Raw genomic sequence first — 25,936 nt, 5'->3', positions numbered from 1 at the left:
AATTACACTTGCAGGTTTGAGAAACATAGACTCCTGGAAAGTATCTATCACCCTTAAGTCTACTTTCCTGGCAACTTCTGAAAGTAACCCAAGTCTGATAAAAATGCAAACATAATTTTATACAGAATATCATTACACCGTTCTTTATACAGAAAGTATTTCTAACTTCTCATGAGATACAAATGTCATTACACATCCTGCTATCCTGAGACTGAAAAATGGAGTAAAGCCTAAAAACATTTCATTCCTACATTTTACAATACAAAGTTCAAAATGAAACACAGCCATCATAGATCAGAGTTCGGGTTGTTTCCAGCAAGGATGAGAGAAATCTCCAACCCCCGGCTAAATGCTTGGTTGAACATCAGTCGTGTCTGAAATGTCGAAACAAAGGGGAACCAGGAGAAAATGGCAATGGGAATGAAAATAATCATTCCCATTCCAGCATCATATAGACGAGCAATGGAGCGTATCGACTTCCACAACCCAAGCTTCTTCATCAACGGCTTGCACGCAATAGCTATCTGTAATTTCATTAAACAACATAATTTTCAACTCGCTGTCACATATGTTACAAATAACTGCCAAAAGAGTGCCGACTTTAAGTGATGAGATCTCATGACAACATATAATCATTGTTAAGTATGTAATACTTCTAATCCCCCAAAATAAACAACTAAATATAAGGTTCTAGGCTCGCTGACTGGTGATTTACAATAAATCTACCTTGAATGCTGAGGAGAACATAAGTGATAAGCTGGCTTCCTATACCAGTACCATTCATCATCAATGTTTATGTATATATATATACATACAAAAGGCTATTCTGAATGTGATGACATCCTGGGAAGAACATAAGTGACAAGGCAACTTCCTATAACAGTACCACTCACCATCAATGTTACTTTATGTGTATACATATACCAGTTGTACCACAGTAGAGCACCTCAAGTTCACCTCAAAAAAGCTATAGTAGCATCTCTTAAATACCTACACTTGAGTCTGAAGTTAACATTCATAAATATAACAACCCGAAATTTTCCTCTACGGCATCAAAATGCCACTTCATTCAGTCAGCTCAATATAGAGAAGGGAAAAAGAAAAACAGCAAGTGTGAAAAAGAACCACTAGCAGGCCAGGAGTATTACCGAAATAATACCCCATCCAGTGGGTACAAATGCCAAGATGCAGGCAAAGATATCTGGCACGGATAGATTAGTCAGTACCACTGCAACAGCTAAACCAGCCATTGCTAGCATGAATGACACGCCTTGGACAAAGCGCAGCACCAGCTGGAAATTAACAGATATCTTCTGGCTAAAGGTAAACACCTGAAAAACCCACCATGTGAGGATGAATGAATGTTCATAACATGATACTAAAAGTTTTCTTCCAAAAAACGGGATACTATTTGATTCAGGTAGTTTTTACCTTGAAAAGAATAATGAGAACAGCAAGTACGATCCACGATAACCCGTAGACCTGCAAAATAAATAAAAACTTGAGTTCAAGCATATGCAACAATAGAAATATTTCTTTAGTAGCAATGAAATTCTTTTGATACGCAAATACACTTTCCCTATGACATACCGTAATACCAGTTGTGCAAACTGAGTTATTAAAATATTATCACCAGCCATACTAATAATAAGAATGGCCTAAACAAATTCATTGCCCTATCATAAACTAGTTTGACCAAGATGAATGTTTGGATGCTCAAGAATTGACATCTACTGGAGCCTATATAGCTCAAAACTTAAGGACATACACTGTTGAAATTTACAACACGTCATTACATTAAAATTAACACTTAGACAATTTTCTTCTTGCACAAAAACCAGTAAGTAAAGGTGCATCATCCAACGAGTCGCCTTCATACATCTAAGATATTATCCGGAGAGAACCATACTAAGGGTCTATCCAACAGGTTGCAGAGTTCTTGTATAATAAATGTACTCTGAAACTCAAATGCTCGATATATAAATTGATCCACAGATGCCACGGATAAGTAAATGGGTGCATAACAGATTAGCAACATAGAGGTGACCATCTTGGTGTTCTCTTTAAACAAAACAAATAAACTAAAAAATGATATAGTAACCGAACAGTAAAATCAATCAAACGAGAGTGAGATTACATTTGAGTGGGGCATCGGTCAGAATTTTCAAATTCGTCATCGGTGATTAAGGTATGACAGGCATCCATGGTTCATATCTATAAATGAGTATATATAAAACCTCTTGACAACGCTACATTTTGCTAATACACGCCTAGTTTAGTCATCATCATCCTTGTCTTAATCTATAATTGGATCAGCATTGAAAAAGAAGAGTGCAGAGGTTCTCTATCTTTGGAATCCTCCAATGAGTACGCAAATCTAGGTAACCGAATCAAGAACTGAAAGACCATATAGGCATGTGTAGAAAGTTTAGCGAGAAGGTGAATATGGAGACTGGGTAAAGCATAACCACAATTGGCAATAAAAAACACTAGCTTGTGATTAGAGATAGTTACGTTTTCCTACCGGAAAGTACTTGCGTCATGCATATTTCTTCCAAGGAAAAATGTTTCAGATGAAATTAAAAGGGCCCATACCAAAAAAAAAAACCTACAAAATTTGACAAATAATAATACATGCTTAAGAAGGTAACCAAAAGAAATTGTTTCTCAAGAGTGTCTACCGTCAAAGAGGTATCATCCCCTGATGCATGCAGCTTGTAAACAATGCCGTACTGGAAAATGAAAAATCTAAAGCTCAGTAAGATCTCCATTAACCTCCCTCCAAATGTTCGAATATGTTCCTACAGATATTACAAGACAAGATTTGGCATTAAAAATAAGCTAGCAAAAACACAAGCTAGTGATAAAATAAAAATGTTATGAGACACTATGTGTTAACAGAAACCAGACTTTAAGAAAAAGTGTGGTCACACATAATAAGTTGCATCCGTAATATGTGCAAGGTTTTGTCCATCACCAAATGGCTCCATACAAATAATTTGTTTCTGAGGTCAATCCCGATCTAACAGCAGAAAGGATCACTCAAAATCTCAAACTTGGTGGTATGGATCGTGCCTCCGAAGGTTAAAGCTGAGTTTTTTTATATTCTAAGAATGAATTTGGCAGTTGCCAGTAGGTTTAAGACACTTGTGCTATGTATTGTATATAACTGCACACTTGGGATAATCTAAGCTAACAAGTGTGCTCTTCGCATCTGAAAAAATAACACATCTGTTCTTCTATCTAAAACAACTGTGACATGTAATACTTCTATAGAGCTTTCCATACATGAGACAGTAGTACCATATTTCTTACCAAAAACATCTGCCACAGCAACTTAGTAGTTAATGGACAAGATGCTTTCTGGCCATCACACCATAACTGATTGCTACTGAATTATCAACTGTGGATTTAGAGTCTCTTTTGTGTTGTTTCTTTTATAGTGTCAAACCTATTGTACCACAGAGGTTCCACGTACATTGGGAAAATTGTTTGGCACACTAAAAGACGACTCAGTTTAGGCGCTCTTTCACATTTACAGGGAAAATCCTAGTGGTGGCATTAACCACCTGATGTTCCATAACGTGCTATGGGGAGTAATGGATGTCACAGTGAAGGATCTCTGTTGACTACCTACATATTTGTGATATTTTCTTTTATTTAGAGGTTTGAGACTAACATTCGCCTCCTATTTCAATTGTCAATAAAATCTTCCTCTGGGAGTTTGTCAAAAAAGAAAGCGTCAAGCCAAGGTAGCAAGACAAAATACCAATTCCCCATCCCACCAAGCTTCCCAACTCTCCTCTCCCTTTACTCCGATACCACCTCTATACAGGAGCCAATTTGTCCAGTCTCTGAAGTCCTCTACAGTCCTGAAGAGAAGCAGAACACACTTGTCATTCTACTTGTCCCCGTCTAATGAATCAAAAATGAGAAAGTTACTTACTTCTGCCATTCAAACCCAGAAGGATTGAACACATAGGGTGCGAATAGCCAAGAGAGTGCCATGAACCAACTGCTAACAGAAAGAAGAATATAGCCTAAAGCACCACCATCATCATATCTATAAGCAGCGTACACCACCAGCAGAAGTGCAACTTCTAATCTATACAGTTTTGGATGACAAGAAATTAAAAACAGCTCCAACTTAATTAGAAACAGTCACCAAATCCAAAAGAACAGATCACATACCCTTTAACAAAGTGGCTTCGCGAGTATAGTCTATAATTTGCTGAAAATTTTATATGTTGCACCACAAACCCCCTGCCTGTTGCTTGATACTGTTGAGAGAAACTAATTTTAGATATTTTCTAAAAGAAAATGAAAGAATAAAGATACCAAGAAAGATCAGCAAAAATATACCTTTGCACCCCCATGGAGAATTGTCCTACCAAAATAATGCGTTCTTGTGCCAAGAGAAAATGTGAAGAAGACAGAACAAAGCTGGATTTGCATTGTGATAAAACTGACAACTGCCTACAGGAATCCAGAAGATATATGCAGAGATAAAGAAGTTTCCTCGAGATCAAAAATCTTTCACTTTTGAAGGGGTAAAAATGTCTATACAGGTGAATAAAGTGAATGGCGAAGACAACAAATAGATCTAGCCAGATCACACCATATGGAAGGTGCCAACTTGCCAACAAAATCAAAAGAGTAAATAGCAACACTAACATGAGATAACATCTTCATAAGGAAGCCATGAGATATGACTCTCTACGAGAATGCAGAAAGGAGCAACATAGGGTCCTCATATAGTTTAGTCATTTTTGTTTTTGGCTAGTGCCCAGGACCAAGACTAACTCTCTTAAATGGCCTTGACATGAGTGCAAGCTTAACATAGGGAAAAACCAACCTCCCAAGGCTATGGGACATTAGATATATGTATCTCCAGGTAAAGTAAAAGATTATCCATCCCCCTTATCTGAAGCAGTATGTGCTTCACATCAATGACCACAAAGAAAATGTCATTAAAAAACAAGATTTAATAATTAGCGTGACATGGCAAGTAGCTGTAGGACTATTCATTAAGCAATCACCCAAAGAAGGTTTAAGTAAAAGATAGCAAAGGACATAAGTTTTAGAGACTACATACCCTCAAAAAACCTTGCTCCAAAATGAATCCCAAAATCATCGGTATAGCAGTAAAAACACCGATCTGGAAAAGAAACTGTGTATTGAGAGCAGCAGTCAATGCAGTGTTCTGCAACACATTGGCTTTTTCCATAATAGATTCACCGGCTCCAGAGAGTGCCTAGATCAAATCTCAGAATAAGTTTTTCAAGATGGCAAGTGGAGCAGCTATTCAAGTAACTCAAGAGAAATATCCAACTTCAAAAGCAAAACAGGATAAATGAAACACGTATTTTTCACCCCTTCAGAGTTCTATATAGAACTCCAACATAAGAGTTTTAAGAATCTATCAGTATCATATGATTGCATACATATAGAAGCAGAGATGCCAACTCACCAAATATATCTTCCCGTACAGAAAAATATACACAGTCAGCACTGTTAACTGCATAAACACGAAAGATGTTATACTCAATCACCGGAGAACTTTAAACTGCAAGTTAATCTACTCAACATGAGAAAACGAAATTCAGAACATATTCACCTAATCCTAATGTGTATATGAAAGTGAAGCCAGGCCCTAAATCTTGTCTAAAGTTCAAAAAAAAAAATTACAGGACTGGGAATGGCATAATAGCAGCAGTTAAGTAGCATACCATAGTACAAAAATAAAATCCAACGGTGGTGAAGTAGAACGACAGCATGCGGAAGAAATCAAAGAGTTGACCGAGTCTGTAAATGTCCCTACTAAGAACCTGTTCACCATTACCACTAGCCACTTTCCCTTCAAATACTGCAATCTGATTCAGACCAACATCTCGACCTTTTCCAACCTGTAGGTACATAATAAGAGAACTGCAATAACCTAATATAATGTCAAATACGAGACGTTCTTTGAGCAACCGTGCAGTCATACCTGAATGTACTCATGGTGAGTAATATTGCCTTGACGCAATGTTGAATTGAACCCTGCACAAAAACTAATAATCTTGAGACACCTTTTTTTTTTTGTTTTTTTGAAAGCATTATTTTGAGACACTAAGCACACTGATATTCTTTATTGGCTGTTTCCTCAGCAGAAAATTCGTTTACTAAGAGAAACTATGAATAGTTGCCTAACAGCAATAAATTGGAGTTACCAGCATATATATCTTCGCTAATGTTAATAACGCGTGACGCTTTGCTGATACCGCCTCTTGTTATGTGGAAAACCCGATCAAACACATCTGGATGTCCATAATGCATGCGCACCCTATATAATTCGAAAAGATGTAAAATGTGTTACCTCTGAACATGTGTGGAAAAATTTAAAACAAACATTATGCATATGATAGGTAGACTTACTTTAGAGGATTCGCTAAAACACGTTGGCCTAAAGTAACAAAACTTGTCTCTTGGTTGGACATGAATGACGCCAAGGATGAGACACTGTGAATCATTACAGAGAAGCGATCTTCATAATTATAGATACAAAAGAAAACAGTGAAGCAGTTATAGTACATACACCATTTTCAAATGAAGGAAAGAAAGAAGAGGTATACCTCCCTGTGAAGACATGCTCTCTTACACCAAGAATAGTTGGAGGACGAATACCATGATCATGATAGAACTCCTCCAGCAGATTTCTCATCTTCAAGGCTTCCTCGAAGTAATTATCCTAACAAAAAGAATTCCTCAGAAGAATAAGGTTGCCCGAAAAGAAGTGATAGGGACATGTAATCAGCAAACTACAGATTTAAAAGAGAGTATTTATCTCTTTATCTCTTTTAAAGAGAGATTTAATGAAAGCAAACCATCACACTATTTTGCCAACAAGAGAGGAAACAAAAGTACAACTACATATTTTCTCCAGATAATTATGCCAATATCACAACCAGCTCTTGCTATCTTTACACTAAAGAACTGTATCCAAGAAAGGACAGTGATTTTCCGTATACAAACAATAGTTTAGAAAGCAAATCATTCTACAAACTGTAAACCAGGCACAGGAAAACCACACACTTCTTATGCACTAGATTTTGTAGAATTGACTCTAAGAAAATCTCAGATATACGAATCTGATGTAAACAAAAAAGGCGAGATATTCAAAGAGAAAGACGGGCTATAGATACTTCACATAATGTTTATCCAGTAAAAGTAAGAGTCATGGTAACCTGATTCATATCAATTGTCTGAACTGCACTACCACGTGTAAAAATGATAGCATGGTTCTGGTTTTCAGGCTTCCCTTCACCAAGTTTTGGATCTCCTGGTAATTTTATGGAGTATATTTCCTGCAACACAAGAAGAGTCGGCCATGCAAACTGGATTAGCATGAGAGGAACTTTGAATATGAAGCAAAAAAAATTGTGTTAGGCCTATACATGCTTGTGTATGCACAAATGTCATCTTTATTATAGCAGTTAGTCAGCCGGTAGTCCATCGCACCAGTTTCGCATTCAAGCATTGCCTCTGATTGCAATCTTAACAATGGCACATAAATGGCTGATTACTAAATGTTGATACTCCAATTACGGGTTTTTGTTTCTTTTGTGTAGCTAGTTTTAATGACCAACGAGTTTTAGAAGAGAGTGATTAAGGTAGATAGCTTGTGTTCTTGTGAAGTGAAAAGTCCTATGCTCTCTGAGTAGAATCCTTTTGCACTAATATAGGATGAGAAGATAAAGATGACTTTCTTTTATCTATTTTTTGAAAGGGAAGTGGAAAATCCTAGGCTCACTACAAGTAAAATCTTTTCGCACTAATTTAAGATGACAAAATAGAAACTAAGGCAAGGCGTTCTTATTCAAACACTAATGTTTTGGAAAGCTCACATAATGTATTATCAAATGATATGTTTCAAAGTCTGTAGCTACAGCTTCAAGAATTGCCTCAGGTCGCAATCTTTAGCAATGACATTAGCTGATTACTACACGATGTTGACACTCCATTACTGTTTTTGTTTTCTGCTAGCTAGCTAGCTTTACTGACTAATGAGTTTTAGAAAAATTTAGCACTACGGCGGTGGATCATTGTTCCAACTCTGGATGGATCAAAGAATAGTGCAACCGTGGATCGATTAGCATAAACAGCATGTATTCTTGTGGAATGGAAAATCTTAGGCTCCCTAAGACTAGGTCTTATGGCACTCACAAGAGCCTTCACAAGAGCAAGAACCGTGGGGAAGAGAAGGGATTCCAGAATTTTGGAAATTTAAGAAAGTTACACATAAAGTCTTGTTCTGCTGATATGTTTCAAAATCTATAGCACTGGTTTCGGGTTCATGTGCAATGGCACATGACGGTGATCAGTAGACAATGTAGATACTCTATTACAGTTTTCAGTCCCAATATAGCAAGTTTTCATGACTAATCATTTATAGGAAGAATTAACCGCATACGGTAGTGAATAATTGCTTCAACTCTGTGAATTGATCAAGGAGTAGCATTAGTGGATTGATTAAGATAGACATCTTGTGTTCTCGTGAAGTCAGAAATCTTAGGCTCCCTATGAGTAGACTCTTTTCACTCGAATATAGCAAATGAAGAGATAGAAACATGGAGGCAAGACATTCTTATCCAAACATTTAAAATTTGAAAAAGCCACACATGACGTATCATTCAAATTATATACGTTTCAACCTAATTTGCTAAATGATGTCATAGTAAAGTTAACGGGAATAATTGAAAAAAGATACATAACATGTAATGAGAGAAAGATGTCATAATATGTAACGATAGGAGGACCTAAAATAAGAGGGTCGGTTAGATTCAAACCTTATCTTTCCCATTGTCGTCAGCCTTAACAAGCTTTGAGTAGTACTCTGTATGAACTCTACCCTCCTTCAGAGTTTCAACAACATCAATGAAAGCAACTCTAAGAGCCTCGTGTCTATTAGCAAAAGCAATCATCAATAGTTAAGAAACAAATAAAACAGTTTATAAAACATCCATGCACAAACACGAGATCGGAGTGAGTTCCATAATACCGTTGCATCAGCATTGCAATGTCCGCAGCCTCTGGCTTTTGTTGTTCTTTCTGTTTCCCATAGATTTGGCATGTTACAACATACGTAAACTTAAGATCTGCCTGCGCTCGAGCTTCAGGAGACAGCTCAAAACCTTGAGTGTCAAAGGCCTCCTTTGCTGAGAGTATGGCTTCCGTATCTGTAATTTCCAATGTTAGAGCATCTCCTAATATGACGCAAACAAGAATATAATATATGGAATCAAAAATGCAAACCTCCGGGAGAAATCCTTTCCAAATAGCTCTGGAGCATAATTGCCTTCCTGTAGTACATCATCCCCCGTACTGCATCAACTCCAGCAAGTTAAAGAAGGCATAAAAACTACAAACTACAAGAGCTAAAAGGCTAAGAGAAGACATACAGCAAGTTTAGTTATAAAAGGGACAACAATTTCAGTAAAAAATGAGGACCAATCTTGCGTAGATCTTAGCAATATCGAAAAGATCACACAGAATTACCAGGAAGAAATTTATAACTGTTTCTTCAAGAAACTAAAATTCTTGTACTAACTCAACTTTAATAATGATGTTGCTTAGTCCTTCATATGGTTAATTTAATTTGATAAAGAAACAAACAGTACGAGAATGAGAAAGAAAAAAAAGCAAACACAAAAAATTGTAAACCCTCAAAGAATCTATTACTTCAACTACATGCTGTCACTTTATATTTAAGCAATCAATTTAAACATCGAGGATACAAAAGAAACCCCAAAAATTATGCTGTCACTATCTTGAAAGGTGTCGTAAAATTTGTAAGAAAATATTAGACAATCAATTTAAACATCAGGAGTACGACGGAAAATCTTCATTCAGAAATCAATGCAACCAACACCAAGTACTAAAAAATATCAAAATTATGGAGCTTTCTCAACTAACATAAAAAGATCAAGATATAGGAGACCTAGTGAAAACTTTTAAGAAATTACCAGTCCTAGCTAATGTTTGTCCGCGGTAAGAAGCCCAAAACCTAAGCTCCAGGACATCGCTAGGATTTTCAAAAAGTTCAGAGTCTAAAGTATTCTCGTCTCGACCTATTCGAGCCAGAAAGTTCTTCCACTCATCTGCAATCAACAGGTTAATTCAAAATTATGAGTTAAAATAACAGGACCATATGTATCATACCAAACAGATAATTAAGTATGATTAGATTCTTGAGTATATAAAGAAGTATGAAAACAGTAGATGTCCAAAAGAGAAATGAAATTTCTATTCGATCTACAATCAACTGCCTGTACCAGCCAGCCACTTGTATATCAATTAGTAAGGTCGCGTACAGTACTTCATAATGACAACGGCCATTAGAAATTTAGAACTGTGGACATATCACAGCATAGAAAAATGAAAGAATATGTTTTATAGTGCCAGCTGGAGCTGGTGGACTTATTCGACTGAAACTTGGCACAAGCATTTACGAAGGTATGCCAACTCAGAAGCAATACATAAGTTGAATTGCTTTCCTTTGCCCATAAAACCGATTCCATATTATGAGGATTGTAAAGCATACAGATTATGAGCATCCAAATGTCCAGCTCGAAAAAGTAGATGGATGTAGACAGAAAACAAAGGAGAAAACTGCAACGAGTCTGTAAAGATAAAAGGAGATATGCAGCATTTTGTTTTGAGAAGAAAATAAACCTGGAAATATCTTTTGCAGATAAAACAATAGAGATATCCCATCCTCATTTCTCTTTCGCAAATCAGCCATATTATAAAGTACAATCTCAGAATAATACGGAGTGAACACACTGCAATTTATATACACATGCAAACAAGATTAATGTCCATCAGCATTATATATATACAACTATAGCAATACAGAACTCATAAATAGAAACCAATGAAGCAAAAAATGCATCGGGAAAAGCAAAACCTGAAAGGCACCATTTTGCGGACTGGCATAGCAGCAGGCATCTCCATGAAAAGGGAATTCGTGAAGAACTGCAGCCTCCTCCTGGCTTCCAGATTTTTTGGAATGTTTGCAGCTGAGTCTTTGATGGTTAAGAGTGCGTGCAATCTCTTAATTTGTGCTCTCTGGGTTTGTTATAAATTACATAGTTTCAAAAGGTAGAAACAAAAAAGAGCTACAAAGCAAGCTAGCCTGGAAGGAAAAGGAATAAAGTTTAAAGATATACCAACTCAGCATCCTTGGGCCACTTCAAATCAGAGAAAAGGCGACCTTCACTCCTTGCATTTATTAAAATACTCCATGTTTCATAGTTTCCTCTACAATGAAATTGATAAGTAAGAACCACAAAGGCACAAAATATCTATAAAGAAAAAAAAAAAAAACATTCCACTATAATCACCACTGTAGATTATGATACCTCATATTAACAGAAAGAATATCATGCTGGATCACATCGTATAGATCTTGCACTGCTTTCACAGCACCCTTTTGCAATTCAGGTGATTCTGTTCCCTTCTGTGGATGTAAAGAAACTTCATTATTGACAATCTAAACATGAGTAGAATGTGCGGTCCTACACTTGTGTTTTTTTAAACGATAGAGTAGTTATCTCAATAATCATTCCGTTGATTTAATGAGAGGAAGACAAGAAACCATGTTCAATAGTATAACTTGGAGGACCTATGAAGACCACTAACAGGAAGAATAGAACGAGAACCTACCAGAATTCCAGTCAGAGCAGTAATTCTGGATATGACGAGAGGCAGTTTAACTAGCTGAAGGTCAAAATGGATCTCCTTCTTCATTATACTCCCATGAATATCTTCATAAATCCTCTCCACCCTACCCAGTACCATAAGATTAAAAAGATGAGTTATTAGTTACAAGTCATGAAAAAGAGGGTGTCCAGGAACTGAAAGTAGCAGTATGCTTCTTAAAGAAGCATTTCGAAGGCAAAAAATATCCGCGGAGAAGATGAACTCAAAAACAAAAGATAAAAATAAAAAAATGAAGAAACTGTAGCGACCGTAGAGACATAGCGAAAATGTGATGGCTGATTTGGTGATGCAGTAAAGTAACAGAGGTTGTATAGCAACGGTAGTGCAACATGGTGGGACAAAGTAAGTATTTACCAATTGGTTACTGGATACGGCACCAATGTGGGGTGGATTTGTGACATGCAATGGTAGCAGATAACAGTAATCGAGTTACTGGCGGGAGAGAAGTTTATGGAAGTAGAAGTGGTGTGAGCATAAACATCGAGAGGGAGCCATGACCGGGATGTCAGTTGCAATAGGTATGATGGCTAACTGGTTGTGCCGTGGTATAACGGGAGTGGTTTTCCCGTAATGAAGTTTTAGAATTGGTTGCAGGGTTCAGGGTATTGGTGGTGGGTTGGAGATAATCAAATTGTGACTTGAATGGCTAACGAGTCCACCGAAGGAATATATTAAAGACGGAACAAACAGTGCAGTTCTTCAAAACAAATCATTTTTGAAAAGCTGTTGGAACAGTCTCGAAGCTAGCTTCCATACTACTGCCATACTGTCAGAGTTTAAAGAAGAAACATGTAGACAAAACTTCCACACAAGAAAGCATTAATAACCAGATGAAGTGTACGTACCACATCTTTCCTTCATCATCAAGTATCTCTGTCAAAATATATCTAATAGTGTGATAGCACTCCTCGACTGCATACTTCATGTAGTCATCTCTTGAAATCCTTTCCCATAGTTCATCTTGCGAGTCCTTGACCTCACCAGCAATATCCTTAGCCATAAATAACTGCAGAAGAGGAAAGAAAGGAAAAAATCAACGACTATGAAGACACTAATCACATTGTATGGAAAATATGGTCTCTGATTCTGGTTCAGGTCTTTTAAGCCTAGTTGCCACGATTATGTAGGTTTACCTATCTATAGTTTTAAACGATGTTGTTTCTACCATGAAGGCTAAGGTTGTCATACCCCCCCAACCCCCTCCTCCTCTTTTTCCTTTGTATTTTCATTGAAAAATATTTTCCTGCTAAAAAAAACAAGACTGATCTGGCAGCAAACATAAATATACCGTACCTTGCTAGCAAGAAGAAATAGGGGCCACTGAACTAAGGGCATATTTCCAGAATTTTGGGGCATGAGAAGTAACTCCATCTCTCTGCATATGAAAAGCACACAATATTTATGAAGAGTAGGAATGTGAAAGAGATTTACAGAAGTTGAAGCTTGAAACCAACAAAAGGACAAAAGGCAGAAAACTGATGATACTCACAAGCTAGTAAGATAATCTTCTTCTCGCAAGTTCTTTATAATCTCATTCCAAAAGGGGGAAAACTGAGCAGCATCTGCTTTGTTCTTCTCAAAAACCTTGACTTGCACAGATAAATAGCATTACAAGAAGTTCATATAGTGGCTAGAAAGCAGGCTAAACAAATAACTGAATTAATATTCCCCGCTATCAAAAATATCAACAGTCAGTTAAGAGTTGAACCCGGGTACAATCCAATACTAAGTCTGAATTAATTGGGTCCTTGTGTGAGATATCCCTCGAATTGGTTTTTCATTACCAGATAACAGAAATCAAATTGTATCTGACAGACACATTGGGTCTCAAGGAAATGCTTGCACAATAATAAAGCAGCAAATAAATTCACAGGGAACACACCAGCGCCTAAATTTAATTTGACACTTCAGTTCTGGAGAACTACGCTTATTTCAACTTCCTCTCTGACATCTCTTGAACCATGTTGTACTAGACGACATTCTCTTGAATTGGGAATATATTTTTGGATGTAACTGGGAATATATTTTTGGATGTAACTGGGTATACCACAGGATATATGAGTTTAAATATGAAAAGGCTTGAAGATTAATAATACTTATCTTAATAGGGAGACTGCTATCATCCTTGGACGGCTAACGGTCGATAACATGAATATTTGTGGAAAACAAGTTATTTCATTCTTCAGCACCCTCGTGCATGTATATGTATGACACCATGAATATTTCATCCCAAGTTCTAAAGTAATGTGATTCACGGCTACCTACTGTTTTTTTATATAAGTATTTTGTTCTTAATGTAATTTCCATTACCATACAAAAAGCACAGCGGACCATTCAATCGGCAATATAGTCGTCAGGAAAATCGTGGCATTGCAGGCTTGGGAAGCTCCCTAGTAATTGTTTCCGAAATAAACATAGTAAAAACAAGTTCTTTTTGAACCCTGTTTACTTTATCTTCTTAGGTTAAAGGTTCTTGGGAAGCTTTAGATTAAGTTATATCAAGAAATTTCTTATTCTTAATCAGAAAATAATGGGCGCATCCCTCTACGAAGCAAACTTCGGTCTCACCTGATTGGAGGTTTGGAGGAAGGACCTGCAACACACACATTGCATTCAGATGCCTATATATATAAGATAATGGAAGGGAGAGGAGAAGCAAAACAGAAAACACATATAATAACAAAAAATACAGCGGCGAAAACAACAACCTTCTAGAAAGAGGAACATGAAGAGTCTCCATAAAAGCCCCAGGAAACTTTTCAAAAAGTTTATGGACAGCTTCCAATGATCTAATCTGAAATAGAGAAGAAAAGCTAACTATATCGGTAAAGTGTTCTGCAGTGTTAAATGGGAAGTACTTGCTTCTCTTAAAGAACCTAAATAACATGCTACAAGAGCATAGTGACAAGTACGCCCAAGGACAGGAACTTAGCGCAACTCAATTGAACATTTTACTTTTCAACCAAACTATTTCTTCCAGTTTACAATGCATGCAATGTTCGAACTCAGAATCAAACAACGACTCACCTCCCCAAGACGATCCCTAGCCCCAAGAAGAAACCCAACAATGGCCGATATAATTGTGTAAAACACATAGATATCTAAGAGATAGATCTGCAGAAAGCGCAAACAATTTAAAAGAACTCAGGAAAGGTAATCAAGAAATCAGCAAACATAATAACAGACACAATGGTCTTTCCACTCCACCTTTTAAACTATCCCTTGAAAGTAGATTTCTAGCATATTAATTTGCTAGAAAACATCAAATTTATCAATCAATTGGATTTGACGTGATGTCTGACTTTTCTTCAGAATGAGAACTAAAAAGCAGTGTTTGAAAATTTTGTTATTCATGAAGGTATATTGATCCACCATGTATCAGAGAAACAACTTTATGTTCCCATGAACAGAGAATTCCCAACATATGAAATGACCATCTAACCCTGTTTTAAACTAAAGATCACTGCATAATGCATATGCTGCATATAAAAACAATATTTGAGAGTAAAACTTACAGCAATCACTGGTGCCCATAAGCTCCCAATTGCCAAAGCATTGTGGTTATCTGTAGACACACAGCAGATTTATCATATAACGTCTCCAAATGAGCATTAGGAAACACACATCAGAACATAGACGTACTTAGAAAGGCAATAACACCTGGGTGCAGGTTGCGACATAACAAATTAGACTCTAAAAGTAAGTGAAATCAAAAACTTCTGACTTACTTTTAGATACGAAATCATGCCACGAATATTCTAAAACGGGAAGATTTGCAATAATTCTTGTGGGTTCTACGAGGGGCTCAATCTGCATAAATCATCCAGGAAGGAATAATACACATATTCGTAAGGAAGTACGTGTCTAAGGTCCAATGCGAAGAAATATGTCAAAATGCAACTTGCCTGGAGAAAATAAGCAAATGCAAATTTGCAGCCTAGAACGACTACCCAAAAAAGCATATACCTGCGGGATGATAAAAAACACATTAAAAACACACTTCAGTAGTCATGTGGGTTAAGGCATTAACCAAGGTCATATATAAATTAGAAACATTCTGACACTCCAAATAGCATCATGAATAATAAAACATGCATTTATCTACTGTCTAGCACGGTGATAAATGCAATTTACAAGTGAGGGCACAACCTGCAAATAACATCAGTAACTGACACTCTGCAAATGTTCAGCATACATAATTACATTACAGACAATAGCCATCAAAAAGTGGCCGACAATTCATTAAGACACAAGGCACACAGTAGTAATAACTACAAGAAATTTTATGAAGCAAAAGTAAAAAGATTACTTGATATAGTCACTAGTCCTCTCATACATCCCACGCCCAAGGTAGTAGCGCTCCTTCACACAGCAACGATACAAAAATATCAAAATTGCATGCCGCTAAGTAAAGGTATGCGCAGATTATAAAGCAATGTGCAACATAAGAAACAAACCTGGTGCATCCACTTAAAGAAGCGAATTACAGCCCAGCGATCACATGAATTAGTCAAGCTATGGCATGCAGGTATACGCATGAGGAGACTAAAAAGCAGTTGGACACCAGCGTATATTCCTATGACAAAGACGTACATCCGAAATATAACAGAACTTGAATTTGGTTTTCTTTGCTCCTGAAGAGCTTTCCTGAAATTGACAGAAACATTGCATCCTCATCTCTTGGTCCACGGTTTGAGTCGAGCAAATAGAAGCTTGAAACCAACCATGAAATCCGGAACCATTTGGTGAATACTGAAAGTAACTTACACGTAAAGATAGGATATGACGACTGAAGCACCGGTAAACCATAGAAACCTAAGAAAAATTCGAGAAACTGCTATGTGTCGTGATGTAGTATAGGCTCCATACATCATGAGAATGTCCAGCACACCTGTACCACATTAGGATTAGCACACTGATGGACAGAGAAGAATAGGAGGTGAAGAGGTCATTCAATCAAGCTTCCATTCCTTGCTATGCGTTTCCTTCTAAAATATACCCCCACCACATTACACTCCTCAACATACATAAGAGGTGAAACATTCTTTCTCTTACACAGTGTCTACAGTGAAGTACGAGAAGCGGCATGCACAAGTGGGTGTCAACAAGAAACAAAGTTTCCAAAAAAAATAATTTTAAGGGGGAAAAAAACAACACAATAAGGTGTATAGCAGATTTTATATAGTGCCAAGACTGAATTGCAGGGTAGTAGAAACGTACTCTCAAAAAACTTCAAGATGACAAACGTCGGGCCAAGACTAAGAACCTCTCTTATCGTCTTATCGTTAAACTTCCCTTGGTTGAAAGCGATGATGACGAGTAACTGGAGATTAAGTAACAAGCAAAAGACAACAAACAACAACAGCATCGTTGATCAAAAGCACCAAAACTGTGTTAAGGATAGGAAAAGATAGAAATCAGAAATAAAATTAAGAGTTTCCACTCAAGAAAAATGTATCCAAGAAGTAAATTATGTTATGCATTTCCTTGAATTCCAGATATACTGTAACTTGTTACAAGATACAGCATCAATTATATAATGCATCTTCTTCACAAATAATCTAGCAATATATGAATGCTATGCCACTGATACTAGCAATAATTCCAAATGTACTAGCAAACATTTAAATTATCTGAGTGAATGCCAACAGAGACATGAGGTTTTGAACTATAGGGAAATTAATAGAAGCAAAAAGCCGACAAGATCTATGCAAATATTGAGTAAACAATATTTATCATGATTTCAGGCTATCCTGCATTTATTGATCACACCACAAACAAAATTTACGCATCCAGAAATATACAAAGATTCTTAATTCAACGTTATATTGATATAGTTAGCAGGGCAAGCCATTGATGGGACAGGTTTACATGGACAAAAAAGCCCCGTTGTCATGGCAAGACATGAACTGCGCACCAGCTCACCCAATTTCAGGGAAGGCATTGCCTTGCCCCTGAAGGCGCTGCCTCGCATTGCTAACAAAGAATGCTAGCAAAATTTAGCCAGTACCTACTAATATAAGATATGAACTTACCATGTTATCAATTAGTCCCACTCAGACATACTAATCTACTAGTGTAAATAATAAACAGAAACTATTTTGTCAAACCTGAAACATCATAAATAGAAATATCCACAATCGGTGGAAACTATGATAAAGATGGAGAAATGTCCGGTGCTCTACAAAAGAAGTCTTCCCTTGGTGCTGACCTCCAGTACATGCCAGAAAATCCTGCAGATAAACAAATAACAGGAGTGAAATTGCATAACTCGAAGACCAATAAGAAAGTAAGAAAATCAAGATAAAATATGGGTCATAGCTAAGAAACACAGGAAAATTCATAGATAAAAAACAACCTGAAAGAGTGAAAGGTCAAGAAAATTTTAGTAAACTGATCAGCCTATGTAACCACAAACCTTAGACTTCGGTACGGGCTTCATAAAAAAGGGTGAATTTATGCGCCACGGCCAACTAAGTTCGAAACAATGTAGTGACCTGGAAGAAAAAAGAGGAGGCGAGAAAAAGAAAAAAATAATGAACAATTAGCAAACGCTTGTATTCGTGAAAGAAGAACTCTGAGCATATACCCTTACCAAAAGTACTCATTGAAATCGTCATAATTCCTCCATGCTGAATGAGCTGCTTTGCCATTATTATTGTTTTTAGATTCCTGCAAGTTTAAAGAATGTAAGCTTTAAAGAATGTAAGCTATATGAATATTAGAATTTAGAACCTCGAGTTACTAAGACCACACAAAACTTACCGCAGCCACGACATCATACAAAGGAGAAATAACTTGATCAAGAAATGATGCACGGCCACCAGTCTGTAACTTGCAACTATCAGCTTGCACTGCACTTGACTGCCGTAAAATCACATCCATTTCTCTAACCATCTGAATGTCCAATTAGAGAAAAAGCACCAGTAAGAAAAGCAACCGAGAAAAGGAAGCAATCACCAACCTTAAATATGCATATACGTTATGTTGTGAATTGAAGCTACAGTATGCTTACGGTGCGTATTTTCAAAATTAAGTGTACTTTAATATTTATAGATAACTCTCACGGGACACTATATTAACGAAAAAAAAACGAAAACAAATATATTAAGACCATAAAAATAGAAAACATGGGCATCCAATATGATTTCCCACCTAATTAAATCAAATAATTTGAACACCTACAAGGCTATAAACAATTGTACTTCAGGTGCATATTAGTTTGTGAAAGAACTAAGCCCTCTTCCAAAGTTACTCGGTTTGTATAATTAGGTACACGATCCCATGACATGTGTTAAGCTTTTATTGCAAGTTTTTGTGTCTTCAGCTGATCTTTAGAACAGATCTTCTTCAAACAAAGTGAACGGAGACAGCAAGAAAGCAACCACTGATGCCCAAAAAAAGGCACATGACTCGATAAGTAACTAATAACGACAACATAGAGCAAAGTTGAACTTTGTACTGCTAGCTACATTCCTACAACGAATTGCATAATTCCACACACCAAATGACACTTTAAAGGGTTTTTACTGAATTCCATGAAGAGTGAATTTCTAATCTTACTAATATAAAGAAAAGAGCTCTTTTTGGTAGGAGACCCCCTAAATTACTTAGTTGTCCCCATTTTTTACATATTTACATAAATACCATTGTTTTAAAAATAGATCAAAAATTTTAGAAACTTAATATCTTTCAAAATATATACCGGATTTTTGTAAAATTTATACATTTGAAAAGCTCTTTCAATTATCTACGTAGCGAGTACAAATTAGAATAGTAAATTTTTATTTTAGGAAAAAAATTTCATGACTTTCAAATCCAAAAATTTTATTTTGGAATTGGATAAGTAAAATTCAAGCATGTGCATCGCACATGTTACTAGTGAAAATAATTAAATGCTGCCATTGACATGAACTGCTAATGAACAAGTAAATAAGAAAACATCATGAAGTTAAGATATGTATTGAAGGGTCTACTTACATGATGAAATATGTAGCACAGACACTCTGGAAGAAACCGAATGTTGGCAGCTTCTCCCCATATGAGAAAGTACAAAGAAACAAACAGTAATTTCTTTTCCTTATTCACAGTGTCCAAGCTGCACAAAACAAAATATTGGAAAAGGATATATCCAAAAAATATAAAATAAAGATTGTCAAACAATAAACACTACTCCGGGATAGTACTAAGATACATCTTCCTTAAACAAGATAAAACATACCTGCCCCAAGCTGGCTGAATACCCAAGTAATTGCACCACTTGATGTAGTTATCAAGTGACTTCAAAAACACTTTCTGTACAGCAGCTTCATCCAATTTCTGAAGCAGGAAAATGCACAAGGTAATGATAGAAGGATAATAGACAATTAACTGGTAAGAACTTCAAATCATGATTACATTACATTGTTGATTAAAAAAAAAAACATAATCAGTAACATGTGATATGCTATAAGTTAGATTATATAAGTGTCTATTCAGAATAAGACTAATGGTCTACCAAAAACATCATTTAATACTTTGCAGGGATGGAATTAGTAAACTTAAGATTGGTGAGTGACTACTGAAACCCCGCCTGCTCTTTGTCTAACACGATCTACACTGACAATAGCACAGTAGTTTTTACAACAGCTTTCTCGTACTGACCAATCAGGGAAAAAGAAAAGAAAAGAACAACATAAGATAAAAGCATATCTGATGACACGTAAAAATAGCAACCGAGCTTGTGAATATACAAAAACAGAGGATTGATCTATTAGATAAGCAAGTAAAACTACTGACCGATCAAAAGAAAAAGAGAACATGGAAATAGGCAATCCTCTAAGGCTGTTATCTGTTTAGGTCCATATTAACTTGCGTACTAAAAGCAAGAAGCTAATAAGCTAAATAATTTACCTAGAAAGAACAAGAGATAAGAAACTGTTGTGCCAGTGTAAACAAGTTTATGAGTAAAGGAAAAGACTTAGACTGAAGACACATACTGGATCAATTTCCTCTGTAATGCCAAGTCGAGATTGCTCATTGGCAAGGAGGAGAACAATATGTTCCCTCTGGTTACCAGCATTGTCCTTCTGCAAAAATTTAAAATGTAATGATGTTAGAGCATATTCAATCTGTATACCTGTTCCTTTAAGACCATGGTTGGAAAACTATAACTTATAGTTCAATATCACATTCACTAGTTGAACGTATAAACTAAAGAACCCGAAAAAGCACTTGCCCTGCGTTCTAACCAATTTCTTTGGTACAAAACTGAAAACTGGTATCTTTTTCATGACAAGCTGATGTTAGACATGAGAGTTCTGTAGTGTATTTCTCCATAACAAGCTAATAACTTGGTGTTAGCACATGTGCGTCAATAGGGACTTGATCTCTTAAAATAAGGTGTAAGCATATGTGATGTGTCAAAAGGTTGTGAACAAAAGTCCCAAACAATTGTAGCATACAATTTAGGGGTTTGTCTAAATTAAGATTTATACACATACAAAATTGATCTTTATAAGAAGGGAACATTATCTATATACCCCCTACTATGAGACCCATAGCTGATTTTATAAAACTGAATAGTAAAAACTTCAGACGAAATTTTAAGTTACTATTAAATAATTTCGAAATTGCAGACATATTTAGAATTTTGGTCGTTACCATAGCGCCAAATTGTAGCTACCGGACTTGACCAAGAACAACATGTTTGAATAATTTTGATCGAATACCTCAACATTTTGTACCTTGACTCAAGCAATGAAAATATCCTTTAACAGTAATACTTCAAGAATCAATCATTTAACAAACCTGGAATCCAAAAACGTAATTCAGAAAATCAAGCATATCTGCATTCCTCGTCTCAGGAGTAGAATAATCTTCTGGCAACTTGGGCAAACCTCTAAAGTACCCTAGAGCTGAAACTGCAGCCCGTACCTGCAGTAACCAACAGTAAGTCCACAAGTAAGTCAATACAATCAGAAACATGAGACCTATCTAGGAAAATCAATTTACCTCAGGTAAAGACACAATTGCATTTGTTGTAGTCAGGGCTGCATCCAGTGGAACTATATTGAAAGCGATTAAATCCTCTGTCATCGCTGCATCAGATTCTATCACTCGCTTCAGCTGAACAATTAAGCAAAATTAACTGAGTAAGATATCACAGGATTACTTTATATATATGGGAAAGAACAAATGGATGCACGCCATAATACATCTATACATGTGCACTTTCCACTTTCTCCATTAAAGTAAATAACAAGGACCAGAAATCTAACCTCTTCAGAGATCAATCCATCTGTATCCTCTTCACTTAGCTTCTCCAGCACTGCACCTAAAACCTTCAGAGTTGCAAACACCCTTTTCCTTTTGACAGTTTTCCGCTCCAACCTTATTTTTATTAACAGATTTTTCAATAACTATAATATTGAAACTAAGAATAAAAATCAATTTACTATCAAGAAACAAATCATTTAAAGATACTGAAGTGGCAACAGGCATGAGGAAGAGTAAGACATCGCACGAAAGGGAACAAAGAAACAGTATGCATTCAATCAGAAAGCTAATGAAATATAGGAATGAGTTCGTAACGTAGTTTCAGTAACTATAAATATTCTTACGATTGGATACCTAACTCTCCAACCCCTTATCATGATCCACAAACAGATACCACATATACAAGAAAGGGAACAACAAAACAAAAACTTTATAAAAGCATGTACTCTCCGATCAAGCAAGAAAAAAGACACAAAGTTCCATACTCTAGCCATACAAAAATATAACAATATATAGTCGTATAGCACGTACTCTCCAAGGTTACCACTGAAAGCACCAGACTCCCTTAATTTCATTTCATCTTCACGTAGCTCATCTACTTTGTTATTTTCTCTGTAAAGCTTGTAAAATTCCCGTAAGCGAGCAATGTCCTGGCTTCTGTCTATGCTTAGACCTTCCCTCTTAAGAAGTTTTTGCTGAAAATTAGCACAAAGAATGCAACAAGGTTTAAAATATTATCACTACTGAACTAGTGAACTTGTAACAACTCCTTTCGAGTTTCGAAACTATTTGTCATCTGATTTATGCTATTTTCTTCGGAAACAAAACATTAGGTTAAAACACAGAACATATGTAGCTGCCACAAATTCCATAATTCACTTCTTTTGGTTCTGGCTTTTTCTATAAATTGCAAATATTAAAAATTTACCACTCAACATTTCACAAGCAATAATATACCTTGATCACAGAATTCAAACCGGTCTTGAATTGTAGCACACCTCTACCTTCACTGTTGGGGTCCAAGTTTTGTGCCAATGCGTAAGCATGCTCACAAACTGCAACACAGGACCATATATCATGTCAAAAAACTGAAAGATCCAGTATTTGAAAATGCAATGAGCAAGCACACCATATATCAGTAGGCCCTAACATTTTAGGTGTGGTGATGTGAGACCCCTAGGTTGGTCATTCCAAGTGGTTAGCATCCACAGCCTACCTACAACCTTGTGCCAGTAAAAAGATAAATGCACAAAAGATGATTCCCTGGAAATTGACCAGATACCATAAATAATGCATCTTGTTTATTGTTGAAATCCCACTCATTAACCAAACAATAATTCAGATATCAGTTTCTTTCCCCTCATAATCAAAAGAAGGAATAAGTTACTAGTTATAACCAGGAAGAATTATAGGCTTCATTCTGTGCCAACCCTGAGCATGAAGCAACAAGCCTTTGGTTCGGTCCCGAAGTAAGACTGAGCAAACAAAAGGGATTTTAACAAGGACAGACTAAAATCCGTTAAAGCCCTTTAAGGAAAAAAAGGCCCACTTAGAGCCCTGAACTCATTCAATTAAAAATGGGAGTATAGATCCAGTGAAGAATCATGATTTTCTTCAAAGTGAATCCCAGCTTAAAGACTTGACTACTCACAACACTTTACCAACGTGTTTTTGACTACAATATTTATCTAAATGTAGTACACAGAAACCAGGAACATTAACATTTGTCAAGTTTATAGTAGAGACCATTTAATTGGTAAGTAAAAAGTCATTCCAAGTACACACGTACTTCACTAGTATGTAGTTTCCTTATCCTTATCCACTACAACCTTACTACAGAGAACTTCCATGGCTGTTGTAAATTATTTTTCAAGAGTATTTTTATTCCAAGAACAATCAGTAACTCTTCGAAGATAGGTGTGACTTGTCTGCCATATATAATGTACCCTTTCAAGATTTCTTCCATTCAAGAACCAAGTCTTGGAAGGGGCCATAATACTGAAATCAATAGCAAGATTGAATCCCTCAACCCTAATGGACTTTAGAAGGTCTCTCATTGCTCCTTATACCAATCCGAACAGGCTATTTCGACCTATGCAGCATATTATTGCATTTCTTAGTATTTGAACCCCCATTGCAATGTAAACTATGTTAATGAGACTCTGAGAATGAGATACTAAATCGTTAACTATCCATGACAGGTTGATCTGTTATTTCAAACCGCTTGTATAGTGAAATGCAAAAATGCAAAAAGCTAACTATTGGTAAAATCGTGCTAGCACAAAAGTAGCAACAGTACAAATGTTCAGATAAAATTACTATAAAGTAAATGACATCAAATTACAACATAAGCTTACGAATTCTTGAGATATTTGGGTCTTGATCTTGTATTTCATCAGCAGCCCTCAGAATTGCATCTATATCCCTATTGTTCTCCAAAGAAGACGGTACGTTACCAGCAATTCCAGTAACCGGTCGACCAAATGCATCACCACCTGTACGTTCCCTCCGTAATGCAGCACGCACCAATCTCTCCCAGTTTTCTTCTACTCGAGACATCTCCTAAAAAAAGCAGGAAAAGAAAAAGGAAAGTAGAAAATGAAAACCTAGGTTTTGACTAAATTTTAACAACTCAATGGCTAGAAACAAGCCTTAGCAAAAGTCTGAAATTGAAGGAATAAGTCAATTAGCCAGCTAAAAGTCATCTTAGACGAAGAAATGAATTCAAAAACTTAACGATGAAGTTAAGCGATTTGAATTGTAGACCGAACTGTAAAACCCTAGAAATAACAAAAACTGGAAGGAAATGAAAACCCGATACTGATTTTCATGAGTGAAAAAGATAAAACTTATTAATAAATCATCTGAGAAGAAATCAAAGCAGGTAGAGATTTATCTTACGAGTAGAGTTGTTGTATATCGATTTACGAATTCGCAGTTCCCGCGCCAGTACTTGGCTCCTTGATACAAAGAAATGTGAAGAGTTGTTGTATGAGTGGGAGGTGAATTTGAAAAGGAAGTGAGATCTCAATTAATGTTCAGTTGAGATGGGAGAGAACCGAAGAGAGAGAGATGAAAGAAATGTTACGACAGCACTGAATTTTCTACGACGCGGTAGGACGCGACTTTACCTTTCTCAGGCTGTTGAATCTTGATAGTATTTTAAAACACAAGTGGAAAACTGGAAGTAATGTCCGGAATGCAGGGGCGTGAAGAAAAACGGAAACCGCGGTTTTCACCCGCTACCCTCCGCAAAATTGCGGGTGAAAACCAATCCGCAATAGTCAATGGATCGGATACGGTTGGGTTTTCAAATCCGTAAGGTTTAGCGGTTTGGTTGCGGTTAAACTTTGAAATCCGCGGATTCACCCCGCACCCGCAAAAATTGAGTTTTAGATTTTAGATTAGATTAGATATCTCTAATTTAATTTACTGGGAATAAGAGGTTCGTCCTCTTCAGAGAACATTTCAAGATCTGCATAATCTTCTTGAAGAAACTGAAGGTTTTGAAACTTCTCGATGCTTGCATGTGATCCACTCTGTGCGTTGTGAGCACTGCTGGAAAAATAAGTTGTGCCCTCCTCTTGATACTGAATATAAACACAAAACAAGGTAGCAGTTAATTATCGCTAAATGTGGTCTAATGTGGACAAGAATCCTGCTAAAGTACTAATCCAGGAAATTTATCCTGTTGTTTATCAATTCATAGAGGAAATTAAATTCGTTTTCAAAAACAAGGTGCTACATCAAATGATTAAAGATCATTACACTTATCAGTTGCAGTGTTAATTAAGATTACTACCTAGTAAGTATATATTGTACTCATAATGTTGTGCAACAAAATTTTGGCATTTGCTTCATTGTTATTAATTTATTATCATGGGAGTGAGACAGTGAGTTAACATAAATAGAGAGA

At 36.4% G+C, this 25,936-nt stretch overlaps 1 protein-coding gene across 1 annotated transcript; it reads right to left on the bottom strand.

Moving 5' to 3' along the window:
• Positions 1–95: 95 nt before the first annotated feature.
• On the bottom strand, positions 96–25,179 carry LOC113287379 (callose synthase 9-like). Its single transcript, XM_026536113.1, has 52 exons — positions 24,922–25,179; positions 24,378–24,582; positions 22,978–23,075; positions 22,552–22,715; positions 22,023–22,134; positions 21,757–21,870; positions 21,553–21,678; positions 20,742–20,831; positions 19,985–20,082; positions 19,744–19,861; positions 18,529–18,660; positions 18,359–18,435; positions 18,182–18,260; positions 17,874–17,996; positions 16,984–17,086; positions 16,531–16,654; positions 16,221–16,410; positions 16,073–16,125; positions 15,669–15,729; positions 15,492–15,573; positions 15,279–15,328; positions 14,791–14,877; positions 14,472–14,557; positions 14,332–14,356; positions 13,253–13,347; positions 13,057–13,138; positions 12,609–12,769; positions 11,707–11,827; positions 11,403–11,500; positions 11,211–11,301; positions 10,949–11,109; positions 10,714–10,823; positions 10,005–10,139; positions 9,295–9,363; positions 9,041–9,218; positions 8,829–8,943; positions 7,227–7,346; positions 6,615–6,730; positions 6,418–6,501; positions 6,213–6,325; positions 5,990–6,042; positions 5,730–5,906; positions 5,471–5,518; positions 5,096–5,254; positions 4,363–4,476; positions 4,192–4,280; positions 3,947–4,105; positions 3,770–3,872; positions 2,682–2,801; positions 1,432–1,482; positions 1,149–1,331; positions 96–524 (listed from the first exon to the last, which is right to left on the bottom strand). The coding sequence occupies exons 2-52, from the start codon at positions 24,577–24,579 to the stop codon at positions 288–290; spliced, it is 5,736 nt and encodes a 1,911-aa protein (XP_026391898.1). The 5' UTR covers positions 24,580–24,582; positions 24,922–25,179; the 3' UTR covers positions 96–287.
• Positions 25,180–25,936: the final 757 nt, after the last annotated feature.

The sequence above is a fragment of the Papaver somniferum genome, chromosome 6 (assembly GCF_003573695.1).
Source record: "Papaver somniferum cultivar HN1 chromosome 6, ASM357369v1, whole genome shotgun sequence".
In the NCBI taxonomy this organism is placed as follows: domain Eukaryota; kingdom Viridiplantae; phylum Streptophyta; class Magnoliopsida; order Ranunculales; family Papaveraceae; genus Papaver; species Papaver somniferum.
The sequence above is the reverse complement of the archived record's forward strand: the minus strand, read 5'-3'. Positions and strand labels throughout refer to the sequence as shown.

What these genes read in the sequence shown, in the direction of transcription:
- LOC113287379 (XM_026536113.1), bottom strand. Translation starts at nt 24,579, where the DNA reads ATGTCTCGAGTAGAAGAAAACTGGGAGAGATTGGTGCGTGCTGCATTA. An exon ending in CAATTGTGTCTTTACCTGAG is followed by an intron (nt 21,679 to 21,756) that starts GTAAATTGATTT and finishes TGGTTACTGCAG; the next exon opens with GTACGGGCTGCAGTTTCAGC. An exon ending in CTCACCATGAGTACATTCAG is followed by an intron (nt 5,907 to 5,989) that starts GTATGACTGCAC and finishes ATGTACCTACAG; the next exon opens with GTTGGAAAAGGTCGAGATGT.